The sequence below is a fragment of the Marmota flaviventris genome, chromosome 6 (assembly GCF_047511675.1).
Source record: "Marmota flaviventris isolate mMarFla1 chromosome 6, mMarFla1.hap1, whole genome shotgun sequence".
NCBI classification, from domain to species: Eukaryota; Metazoa; Chordata; class Mammalia; order Rodentia; family Sciuridae; genus Marmota; species Marmota flaviventris.
Genome location: NC_092503.1, coordinates 122,874,595 through 122,897,235, shown reverse-complemented (window position 1 = coordinate 122,897,235; position 22,641 = coordinate 122,874,595). Strand labels below are relative to the sequence as shown.

The 22,641-nt window shown below is 47.8% G+C and overlaps 2 protein-coding genes across 5 annotated transcripts; one reads left to right on the top strand and one right to left on the bottom strand.

Moving 5' to 3' along the window:
* The first annotated feature begins 43 nt into the window (after window positions 1–43).
* Window positions 44–21,296, top strand: Vars2 (valyl-tRNA synthetase 2, mitochondrial). Of its 4 annotated transcripts, XM_027923040.3 has the most exons (30): window positions 44–120; window positions 621–848; window positions 969–1,050; window positions 1,171–1,271; window positions 1,490–1,611; window positions 1,720–1,786; window positions 1,883–1,980; window positions 2,893–2,974; window positions 3,147–3,266; window positions 3,668–3,779; window positions 4,716–4,804; window positions 5,604–5,694; window positions 5,913–6,040; window positions 6,158–6,261; window positions 6,686–6,767; window positions 7,085–7,161; window positions 7,247–7,322; window positions 7,591–7,696; window positions 7,895–7,965; window positions 8,069–8,194; window positions 8,378–8,482; window positions 8,631–8,699; window positions 8,802–8,880; window positions 9,003–9,130; window positions 9,261–9,413; window positions 10,376–10,582; window positions 11,472–11,583; window positions 11,741–11,916; window positions 12,046–12,174; window positions 12,267–12,841. In XM_027923040.3, the coding sequence occupies exons 2-30, from the start codon at window positions 648–650 to the stop codon at window positions 12,366–12,368; spliced, it is 3,195 nt and encodes a 1,064-aa protein (XP_027778841.2). In that variant the 5' UTR covers window positions 44–120; window positions 621–647; the 3' UTR covers window positions 12,369–12,841. The 4 variants fall into 4 exon arrangements, with proteins under 4 accessions (XP_027778841.2, XP_027778842.2, XP_071469642.1 ...); XM_027923039.3 differs by lacking the exon at window positions 44–120 and having other exon boundaries at window positions 217–848; XM_071613541.1 differs by lacking the exons at window positions 44–120; window positions 11,741–11,916; window positions 12,046–12,174; window positions 12,267–12,841 and adding an exon at window positions 11,000–11,093 and having other exon boundaries at window positions 211–848; window positions 11,472–11,551.
* Sfta2 (surfactant associated 2) lies at window positions 16,449–18,178 on the bottom strand. The gene is made up of 3 exons (XM_027923045.3): window positions 17,108–18,178; window positions 16,795–16,883; window positions 16,449–16,654 (listed from the first exon to the last, which is right to left on the bottom strand). Exons 1-3 carry the CDS (start codon window positions 17,166–17,168, stop codon window positions 16,562–16,564), a joined length of 243 nt encoding a protein of 80 aa, XP_027778846.1. The 5' UTR covers window positions 17,169–18,178; the 3' UTR covers window positions 16,449–16,561.
* Window positions 21,297–22,641: the final 1,345 nt, after the last annotated feature.

Below are 22,641 nucleotides of genomic sequence, written 5' to 3'. Positions count from 1 at the left end.
GCGCATGCGCCTCGCGGGGCCCCGCCTCCTAGTGCGCGGGGCTTGCCGGGCACGTTCCAGGGTCCGTACGCCGGCGCCTGTCACCGCGGGGCGCCCTGGGATAGCGGTGGGGTCGCGGGGGTGAGCGTGCAATGGGGTGTCTCCCAGGAGGTGGGAGGGGCAGCGGGGTCTGGCGCACAATGTGGGCCTAGCAGAAGGACTGGTCCGCGCGGGCTGGGGATCTGTGGGTGGCGCCAGGGCAGGCGGTGAGCCTAGTGTCTGTGGCGGGGCTTCTTACCCGCTCCTAGGCGCGCGGATGCTCATCACCTCTCAAACTATTGAAACCTCTCTGTTCCTTGTGTCAGCGGTCAGCGTCGTGACGCAGATGCATAGGTCGAGGGGCAGAGACTCTCCGACCCTGCTCCAGAAGCGCCCTAGTCTCCATGGCTGCAGGGTCCGGTATCTCTCGATACAACGTACTCAGGCACTTAAGGAGCAGGCACTTAAGGAGGCAGAGTTGTGTGGAAGGAGATAGAATGAGAGAGCACTGCTAGGAGGAGGCAGGAAATAAGGGAATGACTGGTGGGTGTGACTCTGTAGCATCCCGGAATCCTTATGTGCTCTCTGTCTATCCAAAACAGATCTTGACCTCTTCCCAAACACTCCTCATGCCTCATTTGCCTCTGGCTTCTTTTCGACCACCACTGTGGGGCCTGAGGCCCTCATGGGGCCTCCCTAGGCCCCATTCCCTTTCTACACAGTCAGAGCCCTATGGATCTTCCCTTTCCCGGAGGAACCGTGAAGCCAAACAGAAGCGTCTGCGGGAGAAGCAGGCGGCTCTGGAGGCTGGACTTGCAGGGAAGAGCAAGGTTAGAAGTCAGTCTGTCCTTGGGTTTGAAACTTGGAAGGGGGCTGGAGGAGACGACTGGGATCCAGATGGCTGAGGTATACTGGGAATTACAAACTCTTTTTCTGTTCCATCCCACCAGTCATCTGCAGAATCCACTAAAGCCTGGAGTCCTAAAGAGATACTATTGTATGAAATCCCTACAAAACCTGGTGAAAAGAAAGGTAACCAGGGAATCTGAAGGCCATCTCTCATATTTTTGTTGCCCATTTGGTCTGCTGAAATGCAGCCTGGAAGAAAGTTAAATAGTTAGTGGACTCTCTTTTGCCCTTCTGCTTCCACAGATGTTTCTGGGCCTCTGCCTCCTGCTTACAGCCCACGATATGTTGAGGCTGCCTGGTACCCGTGGTGGGTGCGAGAGGGCTTCTTCAAACCAGAATACCAGGTTAGTGTCCTGAAGAGAGGGTTACTAAATGGTTCCCAGGACAGAGTGGCCTTTGAGGTTGAGCACAATAGCCTCTGAATTGAGCTCATATTTCATAGCTTTCTTTTTTTGGCCTCACATTTTCTTGTTATTTCCTAGAAGTTCTTTCTGCATTGGAGGCACCAGAGGGTGCTATTGCCCCAGGTAATGTCCAGTCCTCTCCTTTGACTTTCTTCTAGGCACAACTGCCCCAGGCTACAGGGGAGACCTTTTCCATGTGTATCCCACCTCCCAATGTCACTGGTTCCCTGCACATCGGCCATGCACTCACAGTGGCCATACAGGATGCCCTCGTGCGCTGGTGAGGGGAATGGGGACTGCAGTTCTTGGAGGGGAAATAAAAAGTGCAGGAATGAATGAAAATAACCATGTGAACTCAGGGTCTCAAGTGAGGGTATTTCTGTTTCAGGCACCGGATGCGGGGAGATCAAGTGCTGTGGGTTCCTGGCTCAGATCATGCAGGAATTGCTACACAAGTAGGTCTTTTTGTCATTTTCATTTTCTCAGGCAAAAGTGGTATCTTCTCCAAAAACAACTTGATTTGTTATGCATTTGCCTTACACCTACTGCAGGCTGTGGTGGAGAAACAACTGTGGAAGGAGCAGGGAGTGAGGAGACACGAGCTGAGCCGAGAAGACTTCCTTAGGGTGGTGTGGCAGTGGAAGGAGGCGTGAGTGTGATGATCTGGGTTGCAGGGGCCGCCCAGTGTTGGCAGGTTGAGCTCTGGTTTTCCACTACTGTCTCTCCTAACTTGTAGACCTCAGTTCATCTCAACACAGTTCTCACTTTTCAGAGATGGGAACTCTGAAACCCCTTAGTATTGGGTGAAGTTTCTTAGCTTTGTATGTGTATATGTATGTATTTTATATACATCAGAATGTATATGTTTGAGCTGAGCATGCCTGTAATCCCAGTGACTCAGGAGGCTGAGGCAGGAGCATTGCAAGTTTAAGGCCAGCTGTAGCAATTTAGCAGCCCTTTAGCAACTTAGTGAGACTCATTCTCATAAAAAGGGCAGGGGATGTGATTCAGTGGTAAAGTGTCCCTGGATTCAATCCCCAGTATCAAAAAGAAAAAAAAAAAAAGATGTGTTTGTGTGTATATTTGTATAGATGTTTGTGTATATGTGTGTGTGTGTGTGTGTGTGTGTGTGTGTGTATATATATATATATATATATATATATATATATATATATATATATATATCCTGTCTACTTATTTCACTTTCTCACTTTCTCTTGCTTAGATTTCATCACCTCTCCTACTTGCCCATTCCCAACTTCCAGACCCTTAAAATTTCTCTCATTCTTCTAGGTCTTTTATCACTTGCTGTTTTCTCTGTGCAGCTTTCTTGGATTTTCCACAGATTGGCTTCCCCTCCTCTGTTATGTTTCTTTTAATGTCCTAGAAAGCCCTCCACTTGGTTTGTGGGTCTGTTTCCATCAGCTTCTAGAGGCTAGATGATTTGTGTTATACGCTCTTTTGTTTTCCTCCAATACTTGGTGTTGGTGGAGGCAGCATTGGGCCTGGTACCTAGAAGGTCTTGGGATATGTCTGCTGACAGGTATTTCTCTGGGTGCAGGAAAGGAGGAGAGATTTATGAGCAGCTGCGTGCTCTGGGTGCCTCCCTGGATTGGGATCGAGAGTGTTTTACCATGGATGCTGTGAGTGTCCTACACTGGGGTCTCTGTGGATGTTGGAGGGGAGTGTGGTTAGAGATCTGTGTGGGAGGGGGCTTATTGAGTATATTGGGAAAGGGAAGTAGAAGTGACCAGGTCCCTGAAGGGAGACATTCTGAGAAGGGGCTGCTAGATGTGGACACTCAGGTCATTCTAGGGCTCCTCAGTGGCTGTGACCGAAGCTTTTGTGCGACTCTACAATGCAGGATTGTTGTACCGGAACTGTCAGCTTGTCAACTGGTCGTGTGCTTTAAGATCAGCTATCTCGGATATTGAGGTGAGGCAGAAGAAGAGAAGAAGGTTTGTGAGAGCTCTGAGGCAGGGTAGGCAAGTAGTTAAGAGCTCAGACTCTGGAGCCAGACTGCTTGGATTCAAATCTGCCACAACCAGCTATGTGACTTTTGTCATGCTATTTAGCCTCTTTCAGTCTCTACTTCCTTAACCTATAAATCAGAGAGATGGAATGCCTGCCTTGTGGGACTGTTGTAAAGTTTAGATGAGAATTTGTGCTTAGGTGCTCAGTGAATATTTACTCTAACAAAATTTGGGTGAGGGTAAAGGGAGGTGGCTCTTCTGAATGGGATTTAGATGGATTATAGGGAGGTTGGGGCATAAATATCAATGGGGAGAGGAATTCTAGGTGTGAGCTTTACAGAGAGGCTGCCTTGACCTCTCCAGGTAGAGAGTCGGTCCCTCCCAGGCCGCACGGAGCTCCGACTGCCCGGCTGCCCCACTCCTGTGTCTTTTGGTCTCCTTGTTTTTGTCGCCTTCCCTGTGGATGGAGAGGCTGGTAAGTGTGCTCCTCTGAAGGATTGCCCACTTTCCTCCAGCCCATGTTGGGCTGTGTGGTGCCCTAGTAGAGTTTGCACCATTGTGGACACTTACCTAGGTACTATGGGGATTAAGAAAAGCATAAATGGGGGTTGGAGGTATAACTCAGTGGTAGAGCAGTTGCCTAGCACATTTGAGGTACTGGGTTATATCAGCACTGCATCAAAATAAATAAATAAAATAAAGATATTGTTCTTCAACTAAAAAAAAAAATTAAAAAGCATAAAAAAAAAAAAAAAAAAGAGGGCTGGAGCTTTAGTTCAGTGGCAGAGTACTTGCCTAGCATGTATGTGTAAGGCACTGGGTTCAATCCTTAGCACCACATAAAAATGAAATAAAACAAAGGCACGCTATTCATCTATAACTACAAAAAAAAAAATTAAAAAAAAAGAGAAAAGAAAAGCATATTTGGCCTTGCCTTTTGGGAACTTAGTGTAATTTTGCAGGAGTCTGCTACTCAGGAAGAGACAAAGAATCAGTTGTAGTTCAGAAAAGGGGGAGAGAGATGAGCAGAATAATCTGAGGAAGTGTTTTGCAGGGGGTCTGGTGCTAGCCATGGAGAAGGCACAGCATTTGCAGTTAGGATCTGAGACACCCTTGGGTCCTCTGGGTGCCCAGCAGGATTCTGATTGCTTTTATTAATGCTATCCCCACTTCTCCTGTCTAGTTATTGAGGATTCCTTTCTACCAATACCGCTCAGGCCTCTGGTCATGTGCTTACAGGAAACCTGGGCCCATGTAGACATGCCTTCTAATTCTCTGTTATTTTGAGGAGCCTGTTGACCTTGTCTGCTTCCTTCCCTTGCCAATTCCAGTTCTCCTGGCTTTAATTGTATTGGGAGTGAAGGGTGAGGGTAATGACCAACTGTAAGTGCTTGAATGTTTTTGTCTTTAGATGCAGAGGTCATAGTAGGAACCACGAGGCCAGAGACATTGCCTGGAGATGTGGCTGTGGCCATTCACCCTGAGGACTCCAGATACACAGTAATTAATACAAAATGTGCTGCCTGCACAATAGCCCTCCTGCCCCCATGGTTAACCCTCCTTTCTCTGAAGATGCTGGCTTTTACTCTCCTCTTCCTACTTCTGTTTGTAAGACTTTTTCTTTCATCCCAGCTTGGCAGTGGCTGTGACCCTGTTCCCTTCTCATGTTGTGCTTTTTCTCAGCTCTTAGTGTTGACTATAGTGGCCCATCGACCAAATCTAGCTACTGCCTATTTTTGCCTGGGGATTGAACCCAGGGGCATTTCACCATTGAGCTACACCCCCAGTTCTTTTTATTTTTTATTTTGAGACAGGGTCTCACTAAGTTGGTAATGGTCTCATTAAATTGTCAAGGTAGGCCTTGAACTTGTGATCTTCCTGTCTTGGCCTCCCAGGTCATTACTGTGCCCAGCTTGCTATTTTTGTATGAATAACATTAATTTGTTTATGTATTATCTATGGCTTCTGTTGTATTTAATTTTATTTAATTGTATTTAGTTTCATTTAATTTTGCCACACTGACAGTGGCAGCATGGAGTAATTTTTCAGAGACTAATTTTTTTCTCCCCTTTTTCTAAATTTTTTAACTGATACTCAGAGACTAAATTTGCCTCTTGGCTCCAAAGCCTAAAATATTTACTGTTTGGCTCCTGAAAGAAAAGTTGGCTGACCTTGCTCTAGTTCTTTACCTTCTGGTTTCCACCCTCTTGTTCCCAAGTTTCTCATGCCCAGACCTGTCCTTCCCGTAACATGTGTCGATCCCTGTTCCTGATTGCCTATCTTTATCCCTTCCCTTCAGCATCTGCATGGACGACAGCTTCGCCATCCCTTGACAGGACATCTTCTTCCCCTCATCACAGACACTGCTGTTCAGCCACATATGGGCACAGGTGAGCAGAGGCCAGGGGTTGGGAGGGAGGTGCCCTGGGGGAGAGGGGAGTGAACTAGGAGAAGGAAGGAAGTAGAGGAGTGAAATCTGAATGGGTAGAGGGGAAGGAACAGGAGGTAGACAGAAGATGGGAGGCATGGGGAGGTGTGGGTGATGATGCATCTGGAAAACCAAAGGCCAAGGTCAGGATCAGTGCTCACTGCAGTTGTGCTCCCCCAGGGGCAGTGAAGGTGACTCCTGCTCATAGTCCTGCTGATGCTGAGATGGGGGCCCGACATGGCTTGAGTCCCTTGAGTGTCATTGCGGAGGATGGGACCATGACTTCTCTCTGTGGGGACTGGCTGCAGGTGGGACCAATCTTGGTGTTAATCCATCCTCTGGGGGCACTCTCTGCCCTGCCTTCCTTTCCCATTTTCTTGTTTCTCTAAGGCCTTTAATGTTTGCTGTCTCCATTTTCTTCCTAGGGTCTTCACCGATTTGTGGCCCGGGAAAAGATTATGTCTGCGTTGAGGGAGCGGGGCCTGTTCCGGGGTCTCCAGGAACACCCCATGGTGTTGCCAATCTGCAGGTAGTCCTGCTTTAAACTCCTTTACTAAGGGCCATGCCCAAAAGGGAGTAGATGAAGATTAAGAGTGTCAACGGGATGGGCTCTGCACCCTATGTTAGAATACAGGTTCTGAGCTGGATGTAGTGGCACACTCCTATGATCTGAGCTACTCAGGAGGCTAAGGCAGGATGATTGCAAGTTGAAAGGCAGCCTTAGCAACTTAGTAAGACCCTATCTCAAAATAAAAAATAGAAAGGTCTGGGGATGTAGCTCAGTGGTAGAACCCCTCCCCCCCAACCAGTACTGGAGGAAAAAAGCAAAAAACAGGTACTCTGTTGGTTTTATTCATTGCTATATCCTCAGTACTGAGGGCCTGGCATGGAGTAGAGTCCCTGGGAGAAGGTGCAGGGCTTGCAGAATGATGGGATCACTGTTTACCTTTCAGCCGTTCTGGGGACGTGGTAGAATACCTACTCAAGAGCCAGTGGTTTGTCCGCTGCCGGGAAATGGGGGACCGAGCTGCCAAGGTGAGGCTGCAGTATGAGGAACAACTGGCCCTGGGAATGGGGAGCTCTCTGATAATTGGGATGAAGAAACTAGAGGCCAGAGAACTTCCTGCCCCAAAGATCTATAGCTGTGGTAATTGAGGGGAGTGATGTGTGGGATAGAGACAAGATGGCCCATGGAGGGCTGGCTTGTAGTCTCACTCAAGCCCAGAATCTCCTCAGAAAGCTTTTGAGGTCCTTTCTGAGTTTTAAAACCACTTCAGAGGCAACCTGTCTCATCCCAGGAGGTGTGGGCATACAGGAAGGGGAGCATTGGTTAAAGGCCTTTTCCCTTCTAGGCTGTGGAGTCAGGGGCCCTGGAGCTGTCTCCCTCCTTCCACCAGAAGAGCTGGCAGCATTGGTTTGCCCACATTGGGTAAGGGTCAGAGGAGCTCTCGTGGAGATGGATGGAGATCCTCTTCATATGCTGAAACATCACTGATGTCCTCTCTTCTTGGCAGAGACTGGTGTGTTTCCCGGCAGCTGTGGTGGGGTCATCAGATTCCAGCCTACTTGGTCATCGGGGAGCATGTGAAGGTTGGTAGGAGGAAGCTGGGCGTGGAGGAAAGAGCCATAGCCAGGAGTCAGAGGACTGCCAGTCCCAGCACCTGCCTCTTGATGTGTTTTATGGTCTTGGTCACGTAGCCTCATGTGGCAAAGGCTCCCTGAATCGGAGTTTCTTCCTCTCACCGCCCAGAGGGGACCAGTCATTCTAAGACACTGGAGAGAACATGAAGACTAAGAGACATTTTATGCCTGTCTATTGTTATTTGTCCTCGATCTCCCCCACCCCCTAATTTTTCAGGATGACAGGGAGGACTGTTGGGTGGTTGCACGTTCAGAGGCTGAGGCCAGAGAGGTAGCAGCAGAACTGACAGGGAGACCAGGCGCAGAGCTGACCCTGGAGAGGGGTGAGTGCTTGAGCCTGAGGGGAGGGCAGGATGGCTGGGTCTTTCAGCTGGAGAGGTGGGGTTGGGCAAGCTGGAAATGGAGTAACAAGTAAGCCCCCTGTTCTCTGGGGTGTGTTGGCCTGCAGGGATGGGCATCAGTGGTTTGAGGTGCTAGATGCTGAGGTTCCAATTGTCCCCAAACCCTATTCTGTTTCCCAGACCCCGATGTCCTGGACACGTGGTTCTCTTCAGCTCTTTTCCCTTTTTCTGCCCTGGGCTGGCCCCAAGAGGTGAGGTGGAGATAATGAAGAAAGTGGACAGCTGGGCCCCCACAGAGTTGAGAAGAGCCCAGGCGAGGGCTTGGGCTTCTTACTATTTATGTCTTCCTCCTAGACCCCAGACCTTGCTCGTTTCTACCCACTGTCGCTTTTGGAAACCGGCAGTGATCTCCTGCTGTTCTGGGTGGGCCGCATGGTCATGCTGGGGACCCAGCTCACTGGGCAGCTCCCCTTCAGCAGGGTAACAGTCTTTCAATGCCCTTCCCTTGTTGTAGATCCCCAGGTTTCCCCAAACCTCTCCTTCCTTCTAGCTCCTGATACATTTTCTGTGTTCCCTTTTTTCTGATCCACTGCCTACCCTAACCATAAAGTATAGAGGCCAGAAAGATCTGAGCTCCTCTGCTGACCTCTTCTATCCCCCTAGGTACTTCTTCATTCCATGGTTCGGGACAGGCAGGGCAGGAAAATGAGCAAGTCCCTGGGGAATGTTCTGGACCCACGGGACATCATCAGTGGGGTGGAGCTACAGGTGAGAATGAATGCCCTGGCTTGGGAGTTGGGGGAATCTGAGGAGAGGGGCCAGCTGGAAGGGATAAGAGGGGTGAGGGACAGCAGGTGTGAGTCTTAATAGGGGCAGGCTTTTGACCTAGGTCAGTGGCCACCTCATGCATCCGCAGGTGCTACAGGAGAAGCTGAGAGATGGGAACTTGGATCCTGCAGAGCTGGCCATTGCAGCTGCAGCACAGGTGAGATGCCACGCCTGCCCATCTGAGCCTCTAGTTCAAGGGTTTCCCCTGCAGCCCCTACTTTAGCCCTGTAACATCTGTCACCATCTTTTTCCTCTGCAGAAAAAGGACTTTCCTCATGGGATCCCTGAGTGTGGGACAGATGCCCTGAGATTTGCACTGTGCTCCCATGGAGCCCTGGGTGAGCCTGGGGTGGTGGACTGGGCGTAAGGCAGCCAGATACCTGTGCAAGAGAGGCAGGCAGGATCTAGGATTTCCCATGCTGCTGCCCACATAAAAACTCCTTTGTTCTCTTCCCTCCAGGGGGCGACCTGCACCTGTCTGTCTCTGAGGTCTTAAGCTGCCGCCATTTCTGCAACAAGATCTGGAATGCCCTGCGCTTTATCCTCAATGCCCTAGGGGAGAACTTTGTACCTCAGCCTGCAGAGCATGTGAGATCCAGGAGTGGTGCTTGGAGTGGGGAAGGTCTCATATCCAAAGGCTGAAGGAGCACCTCCAAGGAGAGGAAGTAGGGGAGTGGGAGGTCGATCCATCTGGCTCCTGATCTCCCTCTGCCCACAGATCTCTCCCTCCTCTCCCATGGACACCTGGATGCTCAGCCGCCTGGCCCTTGCTGCCCAGGAGTGTGAGCGGGGTTTCCTCACGAGGGAGCTCTCACTCGTCACTCACACCCTGCACCACTTCTGGCTCCATGACCTCTGTGATGTCTACCTGGTGAGTGGCCAGTTCAAGGCTTGGCCAATGGTAGTACTCCAGTGAGTGGCACTCCTGCTAGTTTCTGCTGAAATTGGGGCCAGTGGCCAAAAATGAGTTAACAAATTCTTACTTTTCCTTAGATAGGAAAGGAAGGTCCAGGGGGTTCCTAGCTCCCATCTTCCTTGGAACTGGCCTGTGTAGCACAGCCACTGTCAAGCCAGGTACTTGCTGTGGCAAGATAGGAGGAAGGGAGACTTCTAGAAAAAAGTTTCACAAATCAGTGTTGGAAGGCAAGGGGAATTTTTTTTCCCCCCATGATTGCTTTATTTAGACTATGGGCAGGTTGGGTGCTGTGAGTGGCCTGGGAGGAGAGAGTTGTAGACCAGGGCTCCTGCCTCAGTGCCCCACCTCACCAAGAGGGCTTGTTGACCACAGATTCCTGTCCACACCCAGCAGCTCCTTCAGTGGGTTAGGCTGGATCTTGAAAATGTTCATTTCTTGTCCCAGGGGATGCTGCTGGCTGTGGACCAAGTAGTAGCTTACTGTTTCTTAACATTATTAAAATAAGGTTAAGACTGATGATGTGGCTCAGTGGTAGAGTGCTTGTCTAGCTTGTACAGGGTTCAGAGCTCAATTCCCAGCACCTCATAAATAAATGAGTAAATAAGAAAAATTTAAAAATACAATGAGGTTGAATAAGCTAAAAACTGATTCTCCCCCTTCCCCAAACTACACATCTCCCTGGAAATCTTATTCTTGCCCACTGGTGAGAATTATTGTCCTGGATTTCCCCTCTTCATGTTCTCTAGTATATGTCTAGGGATAGCTAGTGGTCTCAGACATGCTAGGTGCTCCTGCTTGTCCCTCTCTCCAAGAAACTGTTTCTGCTGGCTCCCAGAGCTCCCCACAGGTATGCTAGCAACTGTGGGGGGAAGGATGTGTCTGTGGCCTATCCTCTGATCTCTTGACTTCCTCCTTAGGAAGCTGTGAAGCCAGTGCTGTCACACATACCCCGCCCCTCAGAGCCTCCTCAGGTCCTGTTCTCCTGCGCAGATGTTGGTCTCCGCCTCCTTGCCCCACTGATGCCCTTCCTGGCTGAAGAGCTCTGGCAGAGGCTGCCTCCCAGGGTTGGCAGTCCCCCTCCCCCCAGTGTCTCTGTGGCCCCTTACCCCAGTGCCTGCAGTTTGGTGAGTCACAGACATGGTACCTTGGAATGGGACTCCTGATCAAAGTTGGGAGCAGCCTTATAGGGTTCACTGTGGGGTTACTGCTGTGTGGCTTGTTCTTTCTGTGAGTGTTTGGGAGGATGGTTCCTGCCAGATTGCTGGTAAAACTCCAGGGTCTTGAGGAGCAGTGTTAACATAATGGTCAAGAGTAGGACCTTTGGTAGACTAATACTATGTGACTGTGCTTCAGTTTCCCTTATCTTTAAACTGGTGATAGTAATAGTATATGCCTTGGTTGTGATAAAGGTTAGATGAGGTAGTAATAGATTATCAACATAATTTCAGCAGCTTTTTTTTTGGGTAATGGGGATTGAACTCTGGGGCACTCGACCACTGAGCCACATCCCCAGCCCTGTTTTGTATTTTATTTTGGGACAGGATCTCACTGAGTTGCTTAGCACCTCGCTATTGCTGAGGCTGATTTAAACTTGCGATCCTCCTGCCTCAACTTCCTGAGCCACTGGGATTACAGGCATGCACAACCACGTCCGGCTATCTCAGTAGCTTTCATAACTTAAGAATGATAAGCACTACAGATTCACCCAAAAATTATTTTAAAGTTTATTTGTTTATTTTGGTATTTATTTGGAATTTTGAATAGTGTTTTAAATTTTAATTTAGGTTTGGTTATTGGCTATCTTCAGTCAGAGCAACTAAACAGTCATCAAACCTTAGATGGCTCCTCACTTGCTACCATATTCCTGGAAGTGGAGCATTTTATGTGCTGTTGAGAACAGATCGGTTGCCCTAAGGAGATGGGTGGGCATGGATGGGGTGAGGATACAGCCAGTAATGTTGATGCTGAACCTCCTGGGAGCCCCTTTGCCAATGCTGGTTCCCCCCTTGCCAGGAACACTGGCGCCAGCCCGAAATTGAGCAACATTTCTCCAAGGTGCAGGATGCTGTGCAGGTGCTGAGGGCTCTCCGAGCCACCTACCAGCTCACCAAAGCCCGGCCTCGAGGTGAGGTGGCTCCTGAATACCTGGGTGTCTGCAGGAAGAAGGGATTGATGGGGGAAGAGAACAGCCTGGAGGTCAGACCCCAGGGTCTGGATGTACAGGATGGAAAGTGAGGCAGGAGCAGCTGATGTTGGAGCCGTGTCATTCTCTCCTTCTCCAGTGCTGCTGCAGAGCTCGGAGCCAGGGGAGCAGGGTCTCTTCCAGGCCTTCCTGGAGCCCCTGGGCACCCTGGGCCATTGTGGGGCTGTTGGTCTCCTACCACCAGATGCAGCGGCTCCCTCTGGCTGGGCCCAGGCCCCACTCAGTAACACCATCCAGGTCTACATGGAGCTTCAGGTGACCAGAGGGGCCTGGAGGGATTGAGAAGAATGCTGGGTGGAAGGGAACAACTGAGGAAGAGGTGGAGAAGGTGGAGGCCTGGGCAAGCTGCAGATGTCTCAGCCTTTTTTCCCTGTTCTTCCCCAGGGCCTGGTGGACCCCCAGACCCAGTTACCTCTGCTAGCTGCCCGAAGGCACAAGTTGCAAAAGCAGTTTGATGGCCTCATGGCCCGGACCCCATCAGAAGGGGAGGCAGAGACCCAGAGGCAGCGAAGGGTGAGGCTTGGGGTGGCCACCCTGGAAACCTGAGTTCTGGAGGGAGCTTGGGCTGGGAGGATGAACTGTATCCTCACCTTCTCCTCTTACAGCTTTCCTCCCTCCGCCTGGAATTGTCAAAACTGGACCAGGCAGCCTCTCACCTCCAGCAGCTGATGAATGAGTCTCCTAGCCCCAGGAGCTCTGAGCTCTAACTCACCAGCCCTTCAGTCCTTCTTCCTAGACATGTATCTGGGGACAGCAGATCTGTCAGTGGTTAGGGTCTGATGGGAACTCAGACTAGTGGTCCACCTTTCTCATTTTGTAAACGAGGAAGCAGACTGGCCTGGTCACCATGACTGGTATCTCAAGATGCACGGGTTACCCCCTGAGCCTTACACTTGCTCAGGGTTATCCAGGACATTTGGGAATGAGGAATTCAGATAAACTTTTAAAATCTCAAGAGTTAGATAGCAGTGGCACATACCTGTAATCCCAGTTACTGGGGAGGCTGAGGTAGGAGGATTGCAAGTTCATGGCCAGCCTGGGCATCTTAGTAAGATCCTGTCACAAAATAAAAAATAATAATAATAGGAGCTATAGATGTAGCTCAGTGATGGAGTGCCCCTGGGTTCAGTCCCTAGTACTGAAACAAACAAACAAATAAATAAATAAAATCCCAAACACATTTGCCTGTGGTCCTTTTTTCCTCTTTCCCTTAATGGTGACTTTCTTGCCTGTCCATTATTCCTTGACAGCCTGGTCTGGAGATGAAGGCTACCTGTAAAATGATACTTATTTGGGTCTTTTGACTGCATGGGAGTATGGGTGCTGGGTGGCACCTGTCTTGCTGAGGGAAGCTTTCCAGTGGTGGGGCAGGGCACAGGCTCAATGACCATGGCCCAACCCACTGGCAGTGTCCTGGCTGCTTCAGGGACTTCCTTCAGCCTGCAGGGCTGTAGGGTGCATTGGGAGTTATGTGCCTTCTACCTTTTGTGCAACTGAGACCTGAGCACCACAGTCACAGTGCTCAAACCCTGACTGAGTTATGTGCAGATACACAACTAGCCACCCTTCCCACCCCAAACACCCTTGTCTCATATCAGCGGAATTAGAAGTACTAGCCCTTCTGCACCCAAATTCCATTCTATTCAGCAGCTCTAAGTTGCTATTTGTGGCAAGTTGATCATGGGCTGGGTCCTTCATGGTGCTCCTGGTATAATACCATTTAATCCTACCAAGCACCTCATGAAGTGGGCGTTAGCTTCATTCTGGAGATAAAGAAACGTACTCAGACTGAAAGTAACTTATCCAAGGTATCAATGGGGATTTAACCCAATTTATTTAACCTTATAACTTGCAGGTCCTTTCTGGATGCTGGAATCAAACCTCCTAATGGGGATTTAGATAAGATGGATGTTTCTCTTTCTGGGCATAAGTAGAGGAGAGTTTTGCAATAATGGGAGTCCATGTCCATTTTAATCCTATTTTCCTACCATTCTGATATGCTTTCTGTGTCCAAGATCTGCTCCAGCTCCTACCACCATGTCTGTGTCCCTCCCTGGAGGGAAGAGAGAAAGAAGGGGTGAGCAGTCCCCTATTTCTTTTCCCCAGGTTTGACAAGTTTTTCTTGATGCCTACTATGTGCTGGTACCTATCAGAAATAAGTAACATGGGTCAATAAGTAAATGATACAGCATTTTTTGAAAGTTATAATGTTAATAGGGGAAGAAAGGGTAGAATAGGGTAAAGGGACTTGAATGTGTTGTGTAGGAGGCAACTCTGTAATATTAAATAGGGGAGCAGGGTTGATCTTATGAAAGTGAAGTTTGAGCAAAGACTTGTGGCAGGTGTGGCCAAGTGAATGTCTCAGGTAAAATGTTCTAGATGATGTGAAAAGCCAGAGCTTGTGTGGACATGCCCATGGTGCTCAGAGTAGCAAGGAGGCCAGTGTGTGGGGCACAGCCAGCTCAGGGAGGCTCAGGGAGGTGAAGTCAGCAGCTGAGGGAGGCAGTGAGGAATAGGGAAGGCTCAGGATCTTTCAAGGCTGTAATGTCCAAAATGGTTGACTATTTAATACAATTGAAATGAAATAAAATGAGACATTCAGTTCCTTAGTCACACTAGTCACATTTCAGTTGTTTAATATCCATAGGTGGCCAGTGGCTACTACATGGTCAGCATAGTTATAAAACATTTCCATCACCACAGAAAGTTTTGTGTAGATGAGTGTGGTGGTGCATGCCTGTAATCCCAGTGGCTCAGGAGGCTGATGCAGGAGGATCACAAGTTCAAAGCCAGCCTCAGCAATCGTGAGGCACTAAGCAACTCAAGTGAGACCCTGTCTCTAAATAAAATACAAAATAGGGCTGGGGATGTGGCTCAGTGGTTGAGTGCCCCTGAGTTCAATTCCTGGTACGCCCTCCTCCAAAAAAAAAAAAAAAAAAAAAAAAAATTCTGTTGGAAAAAACATTGTATTGTAGATAGTTTTAAAACCTGAGTTTTTTTCTCTCTGAAGTGGAAGCCCTTTTCTTTCAACTTATTACACACTTCCTTTCTATTTGCATCCTCTTGGACAAACCTAACCACATGGCCATATCTATTGGCAAGGGAAGCTGGGAAATGTAACATAATGAGCTATGTGCCCGAACTAAGATGTATGTGAACGTCCAAAACGGAGAATGACTATTAGGGGGATGGCTAGCCATCTCTGCCACCCCCAGTTCCAGTGAAATCCAAAGCATTCTCTTCATTGTACTGCTCTGTTTCCAATCTAGGAAGATAATTCTTGAAGAAAATAATCTGGAAACCATGCCCTGGTGATTCCAGGCCCTGAGATCTAGGAACCTGGTTGCTATCTGTTTCTCCAAGAGAGGGATTCAGACATGCAGTCCCCAAACTTGCCTGGGGATGTGCACATCTGGACCATGGGGGTCACCTGCTCACTAGTTCAGACTAGGGGCAAGTCATGAAACACTGGTTTCCTTTGGGACCCCCTGGCTACCTCTTTTCAGGGCTAACTGTCTCAGGACAGTTGAAAAGGACAGTAGAGGAACTTGTTTTTGGTTTCTTCTTCCATTTCTACGCTTCATCATATTCAGGTATGTTCACTATTCAACTCTTGTCTTCCCCATCACCTTCTAGGGAAGCCAGACTCTCCTTTCATATGGTGGTGATGGTGGCTGGGTGGAGATGGTGGGCAGAGGCAGGTACTGGGGAAGAGAGGAAGCAATCATAACACCCATAAGGAGTCAGTTTTGGGCTTCAAACTTGTGTCTTGAGAGGTGGTAAGAAACCCAGTTGAGCGACCAGTGAGCTACATCCCCAGCCCTTTTTATTTTTTGTTTTGAGAGATGGTCTTGCTAAATTGCTGAGACTGGCCTTCAACATGAGATCTTCCTGCCTCAGCCTCCTGAGTAGCTGACATTACTGGTGTGTAACGTTGCTCTAGGCAAAACCCAAATCATTTTGAGAGGACTTATATGAATGCCTGTATCAAGAAAATAGAATGTAAAGGACTCTGAACTCTTGAAGTGACTAGGTATTTCTAGCATAAAAACAGTACTTTCTGACTATGCCCACATGCGCATGGTTGTGTGATATGCTCTGTTATGTCCCCAGGGAGCTTATCCATGTAATCCTCACAACAGTCCTATGGCACAGGCAACTTTTGTTGTCCCCATTTTATGGGTAAAGAATTGGAGGCTCATAGAAAATAAAAACCTTTTAGGACTCAGGGAGTCCTGTGTGACCACAGATTCATGTGGTTATCTGGCACAAGCTCACCTAACATGGGTCCCACTACTTGGGCCAGGCCGGCCAACCTCTTGGAGCTGAAGCCCCTGTCCCTCTCTTAGCTGTCTCCCACCCTGTCCTCATCCTGATTGGCTTGTGTGGATCCCTGGGCCATTTGCTCATTTGTGAAATAAGATATGATACCTATTAGGCTACATTTGAGATTGTTACAAGCATTAAGATGGGAAAGCATGAGGCCTGGAATAAACAATTGGAATAAATAATTTGATAACTGTTACTTTTCTTTATTCCCAGGTGTTCTGAAGACTTCTGCTGGAAATGTGTGTTCGTGTGTGTGTGTGTGTGTGTGTGTGTGTGTGTGTATGCGCGCATGTGCGCATGCCTAATAGTTAATTAATTCCTCAGATTCCTTCTAGACCTTTGTGGTGTTGAGAGTTCATCCTGGAACACTCTGCTCAGGAGTGGGGAGGGTCAGAGACTTGGGCATGCAACACCCACTTTCTGCCGCCCTGTGTTCATGGATTTGTCAAGTCAAGACATTGGATATAGCATTTTATTGGCACACAGCAGGACAAGAATCTGTTGGAAGACAGGGTCAGGATATGACCTTGCACCCCAGGGGACTGATTCCCTTAGCCAACACAGGCTTCAGTTATTTCCAGGTTTTGCAGATGAAGTTGTGCGGGGTTCCTTCATGATGGAGGGTGACGTTGGTCTCTGATGGGAGGTGGAGAAGAAGGCAGAGCTGGGGAACAGAAAGGGATAGAGGATGAGGTTTAGGATGGCTCCTTACTCTCACCCTTGAGACAGCCAGACCCCTGCAGAGATACCCAAACTGACTCACAGAAACAGATAGCCCCATACTTTCCCCTCCCCAGATTCTACCTTTTTGAGCAACTCTGGGAAGCTGGAGTTATGGGAGACATTTGCCGGAAAAGATGCCTTCAGCTTCATTTGCAAAGTCACACTTGGCCCTGGGGATCCAAAAGGACACAGAAGTCAGAGCAGTGAACCTTTAAGGAGGCAGGCACCGTCCTGTGATATACTTTCCCTCTTGGGGCAGGGTTTCATTCTGTTTTTTCAGAAGCTCAGCACTGAGATGCCTCCATTTTTTTTTTCCAGAGGCCAAGAAGTCCCCCTCACCTTCTTCTGATTCTCCTTGCCCTGAGGACCCAGGTGTTCACCCTCTAGCACTCACCTGCTCCATATGAGCTGCCAAGAAGGGCCAGGAGGAGGAAGAGAGGCAGCGCAGACCCCATTGTAGCCACCTTACAACTCTATTGTAAGGAAGAGATATCTGAAATCCCAGGTGGCCTCTCCTTACCCTCAGTCCTTAGCACCTGTGTTTGGCAGAAAGGGTGTGGGGGTCTGGGCAACTGGATTTTCCAGTTCTCTCAGTAAGGTTTTGAGGACCCTGGAGAGGGCCATTCACTGGGCTCTTGGGGAAAGTAGAGTGGTCCCCTTGGAGGTCCAGTGGTGCAATCTGTTTGTCCTTAGTGCAGCTTGTGTCCCACCCCTTCTCCATGTCTTCAAGCTTGGGAGGCAGGAAGAGGGAAATGGAGAGGGAAGCAGGGAACTAGGGAGGTGTCCTGCCTGCAGGTGTCTGGATCCCACCCAGGTCCAGCCTCTCATTAGGGATTAATTATTAACTACTGTTAATTGTCATCATTCCTGCCACCAAAGGGCTCAGGAATGTGGGCCCCAAAGGGAGGGGTGGATTAAGCCTGGCTTCTTCCTAAGCCCAGGTGTCCTGCTTTCTAGGTGAGGATAATAGGGTAATGGGTAAACTTATCTGAATGTTTTGAGTTAGTTGCTCTAATGCATCCTAGATACTCAGGTGGAGACACATTTCATCCACTATCCTCCCCCATTTCTGGGGGATACTACATACTCCAACCAAGACCCGGGTGCACAGGCACGCAGGCAGAAGGGCAAGCACAGAGGGAGCTGGGGGCCTATCTAGTTTACTGCCCTTCTTTAAAAACTAGGAAACTAACTGCCCAGAGAGGGTTAATGACTTGCTAAAGTCACTAGCAGGTCAGTAGCAGAGGGATTAGTCCCTCATGATGCTAGACACACAGGAACATGCTCAACAGACCGACACTCAAGTGACATCTAAACCCACTTGATCACACAGGGGCACAGGTTCTGCATCTTCCTGTCTCTTCCCTGTGTCACCCTTTGCTCCTCCAAAAACAGTGGGACTGAGTGCTGAGGGGTAGAGGCAGAGGGACCACTGGGAAGAGTCAGGGAGAGAAGCCAAAAGCAAAGCAAGACCAGGGAGTTGGAGAGAGGGAGGGAAGGCGGTGGGGGGGGGGGGAGAGAGAGAGAGAGAGAGAGAGAGAGAGAGAGAGAGAGAGAGAGAGAGACACTGCACCCTAAACCTGCAGTGAGACCTTCAGGGACTCAGATGCTTCCTTGAGGAAGCAGGAAGACCCAGTGGGAAGGAAAATGGGCAAAAAAGAGCAGCAGACATAGGAGGGGAAGAAGGGTGGACACAGAGAGATACACTAGGGTGTCTGGACCTTCCTGAGAGAGAAGCACCCTGTTTCTTTCCCAGCCGGTGTTCCCCTCTTTCTACATAACCATAGCCAAAATGACTGTGTGCTAGGCTTATTACAAACACTATTTCCTTTAACAGTTATAATGACCCTTTGATTTATTTTGTGGTGCTGGGAAAGGGTCGTGTGCTTGCTAGACAAGTGCTCTACCACTGAGCTATATCCTCAACTCTATAATGACCCTTTGTAGTGAGTCCCAGATCACCCCTGTTTATAGGTGGAGAATCTAAGACATAGATAGGACGCCCGAGGATCCACAGCTCAGCAGTGGTAGATGCCTGCACCGCAGACTCAGCCCCAAAGCTGAACTTCTGGAATTCAGGGATATGTACTTTGTGCTTGAACTTGACAAGTGCCTTCCCTGGTGTACCTCTTCTTCCTTTGCCCCTTCTCTGCCAAGGGGACAGGAAACTTTGCATGCTGCAGCTGACTAGGTGAGAGATTGAAACAGACTCAAAATCTCTCCATATTGTTTTAATTTTTAAACTTCTTTACACTGAGAATATAAACTACCCTGTGCCCCACCGACTTACTCTTAGGTCACACTGTCTAGCTAATCTACATATGTCTATTTCCTGCTGCTTTTTCTACTTTGCTGCCTCTGCTTATAAAAGCTTTCCTGGCTCTTAAATTTTCTGAAGATGGTGATTTGAAACATAAAAGTTTCCTCTATCTTCCTTCAAAGCTGGCTTTGAATAAAACTATTTTCTTGCCAGTTTGACTCCAAGTATTTGTGGAGCATGATGAGTGGTAAACCTACCTGGTCCCACCCCCACCCAGAGCAGTAACAAGATAGCTCAGGTATCCAGTCTCCCACTCCATCCTGGGGTCTCCTGAAGGTCAGGTGCACAGTCCCCGGGCCTGACCATCTTTCCTTGCAGCATCAACTCCCAAGTCCTGCTTTCCTGAGGGACCCCTATGTTCTGACCCTCAGTAGTTGTATTTTTAGGAGTGAGAAGAGAACCTTAGGATAGTATAATTGGGACTGCCTGTTTTGAGGAGGGCTGAGCTGAGGACCAACTTTGGCCGAGGGAGGGGGGAGGTTGCTAGTACATGAAGAGCTCATCCATTTAGAGAACTTAGGCTCACTGGTGGCTCAGAGTGGGGATTCTTGTGCTCTAAGTGGAGCGCAGCAGTTTTCCAGGGCTTCTTGTGGCTCTACAAAAACCCCTCTTCCTCAGCAACTTTGTGAAACCCTGTTTAAAAATAAAAAATAAAAGGACTAGCGGGGCTGGGGTTGCACGTGTGAGGCACTGGGTTCGATCCTCAGCACCACATAAAAATAAATAAGGGTATTGTATCCATCTATAACTTAAAAATATTTAAAAAAATTAAAAGGACTAGGGATGAAACTCAGTGGTAAAGAACCTCTGGGTTCAATCCCTAGTACAAAAAAAAAAAAAAAAAAAAAAAAAAAGCAAGCAAACAAACAAAAAGCCCCCCAAACTCAAAAAAATAAAAATAAAAAAACCAACATAGACCCATCTTTCTGTTTTTCCATTCATCAATTTTCTGTTTTTCCATTCATCAACTTTTCAGTTTTTCCATTCATCAACTTTTTGTTATGTTGGTGAATGTTGTACTTGCCTAAGTTGCCTGTCCCCCACCATCCCCTGTCATGAAAACATTGACCTATGCATTTTTCCAGAAACTTTGCAATTTTTTAAAAGATAATTTTTTAGTTGTCAAAGGACCTTTATTTTATTTATTGATATGTGATGCTGAGAATCGAACTCAGTGCCTCACACATGCCAGGCAAGTGCTCTGCCACTAAGCCTCAGTCCGAAATTTTATCATTTTAATCTCAAATTTAAGCCTACCATCCATTTCAATTAGTTGCTGTGTATGGAGTGAAGTAGAGAACAAGCAAGATTCATGAATTTCCCCTTCTGGTTATCCAGGCACCCAGAACCATTTATTTCAGACTCTCCCCTCTCCTCTCCTCAGGTTGTGAGAGTACTTCAAATAAGTCAAGTGACCAGATCTGTATGCTTCTATTTCTGGGCTCTGTGCTGGCCTCTATCTGGCCATTCTTACCCCAGTGCCACAGTGCTTAGTGACTGCTTTGTGGCAAATCCTGAGATCTGAGAATGTAGGCCCTCCACTTCTGTTTTTATTTAAAATCATCTTGGCTATTTTCAGTCCTTTGATTTTTATAGAATCAGTTCAATTTCTTTTCTTTTTTCTCTTTTTGGTACTAAGGATGGAATCCAAGGGCACTTAACCAATTCTTTTTATTTTTTATTTTGAGACAGCGTCTTGCTAAATTCTTGGGCCTCCTGAGTTGCTGGGATTATAGGCATGTGCCATCATGCCCAGCTAAAATCAGTTCAATTACTACCCAAAGCTCACTAGGATCTTGAGAGAGAATGCACTAGAGATGATTTCTGCTTTGCTCTAGTTTGGATCTCTTCTAATCATTGATTTCCCTCTGCCCACCTAGGATCTGTCTCCTCCCTACAGACCGTGGAACTGCCCCAATCATGCCAGGGACTTCTGCGTCAAGTGTGGTCATCTCGGAAGCTTACACTTCCACAGTGGCTGGAGTGGCCACCCCGTCTGCAGCTCTCAGCGACCGGACCAGTGAGGCACTCTCACATCTGCTTGTTGCTTAATAACAGGGATAAGTCTGAGAAATGGGTCCTCAGGCAATCTTATCATTGTGTAAGCTTTATAGAGTGTACTTATGCAAGCCTAGATAGTATGGGTCAATCACTTAAGGTGGCCTCTTGGTGCAATCAAGAAATGTGTTAGGATTGGGGATGTAGCTCGTGGTTCAAAAAAAAGCAGTAAACTGGAGATGTACATGTCTGTTGCCAGCAAAACAAAGCAGACCATTTTACAATAAAGTAGAAGTACATGCTAAAATGATGATAAAAATAAAGTAAATGCATAAACCAATAGTACAGTTGTTGTTAATCATTATCAAGTCTTATGCATTAACCATAATTGCATGTGCTGTACTGTTTTTTTTTTTTTTGAGGCTGGCTTTGAACTTCTAGACTCAAGTGGTCCTCTTGCCTCAACCTCTTTAACAGCTGGAATTATAGGTGTGTGCCACAGTGCCTGACTCCTGCTATGCTTTTATAAGTGGTGGTGTGACAGTAATTTATGCCATCATCACTACACACACACGTCAAATACATTGTGCTACCTTACAATGCTTACAACACTAGGTGGTAGGAATTTTTCATCTCCATCATAATCTTATGAGATCACCTTCATATATGTGGTTTGTCATTAACCAAAATGTCATAATGTGCCCGTATTAGGTGATTGTTTCTTCCAGTAAAATGTTAGTCAGGTCCATTCTCTTCCCCACTCTCCCCATTTTTATTTTATTTATTTATTTTTTTAATTGGTTGTTCAAAACATTACAAAAGAAAAACCCATTTTAAAAAATTGGTTCATTATAGTTGTACATAATCATCAGGCCCATTCTCTCTTATTCCCCTGCAGCCACCCCTGGATTCTGGAGAGGAATGTGGTATGAGAAATAGAAAGTCCTCGATCCATTTTCAGAATACAGTATCTTAATTGGATCCAGTTGTAGCCATTTCAATTATAGCCTTTCCCTTTGCCCAATCCAATTTTAAAATTAACCAATTGCTAATTGAAACCCTGAATGCCTCCAATCAGAGTGAAGGGCAGCACTGTATTAGGTTAGGGATATAAACAGGTGGACTTCCCATCCAGATGCGCTTGCTAGCCAGGTTCTGTAGCCCCTCCTTCTGTCAGAAGTAAACACCTTGCCCACCCACCTTCCAGCACATGTTTGATTTCTTGCAGCACCTTGGTATTTCTAACAATGAGAATAGCCATTAGCACCTCCCTTCCACTGTATTTTGAGTTTGTCTCCTCAGACAAATAATGCCTGTTATCTTATAGGGATCACAGTTTTCCTCCAACATGGGTCAGATTAAGAGCAGATGTCTGGTACCTGAAAGGTTTCGATCTTTCTTTTTTGTTGGTACTGGGGATTGAATTCAGGTGTACTTATCTACTGAGCCACATCCCTAGCCCTTTTAATATTTTATTTTGAAACAGGATCTCACTAAGTTGCTCAGGGCCTTGCTCACTTGCTGAGGCTGGTTTTGAACTTGCAATCCTCCTATCTCAGCCTCCCAAGCTGCTGGGATTTCAGGCATGCACCACTGCATCCGGCTGGTCT

Bases quoted from the DNA above. Each gene is read 5' to 3' on its own strand.
- Vars2 (XM_027923039.3), top strand. From the start codon at position 555: ATGACTGGTGGGTGTGACTCTGTAGCATCCCGGAATCCTTATGTGCTC. The intron at 6,041-6,157 runs GTGGGACCAATC...TTTTCTTCCTAG, and splicing joins TCTGTGGGGACTGGCTGCAG to GGTCTTCACCGATTTGTGGC. The intron at 6,262-6,685 runs GTAGTCCTGCTT...TTTACCTTTCAG, and splicing joins ATGGTGTTGCCAATCTGCAG to CCGTTCTGGGGACGTGGTAG.
- Sfta2 (XM_027923045.3), bottom strand. From the start codon at position 17,168: ATGGGGTCTGCGCTGCCTCTCTTCCTCCTCCTGGCCCTTCTTGGCAGC. The intron at 16,884-17,107 runs GTGAGTGCTAGA...TTGGATCCCCAG, and splicing joins TGGCAGCTCATATGGAGCAG to GGCCAAGTGTGACTTTGCAA. The intron at 16,655-16,794 runs GTAGAATCTGGG...TCTGTTCCCCAG, and splicing joins TCCCAGAGTTGCTCAAAAAG to CTCTGCCTTCTTCTCCACCT.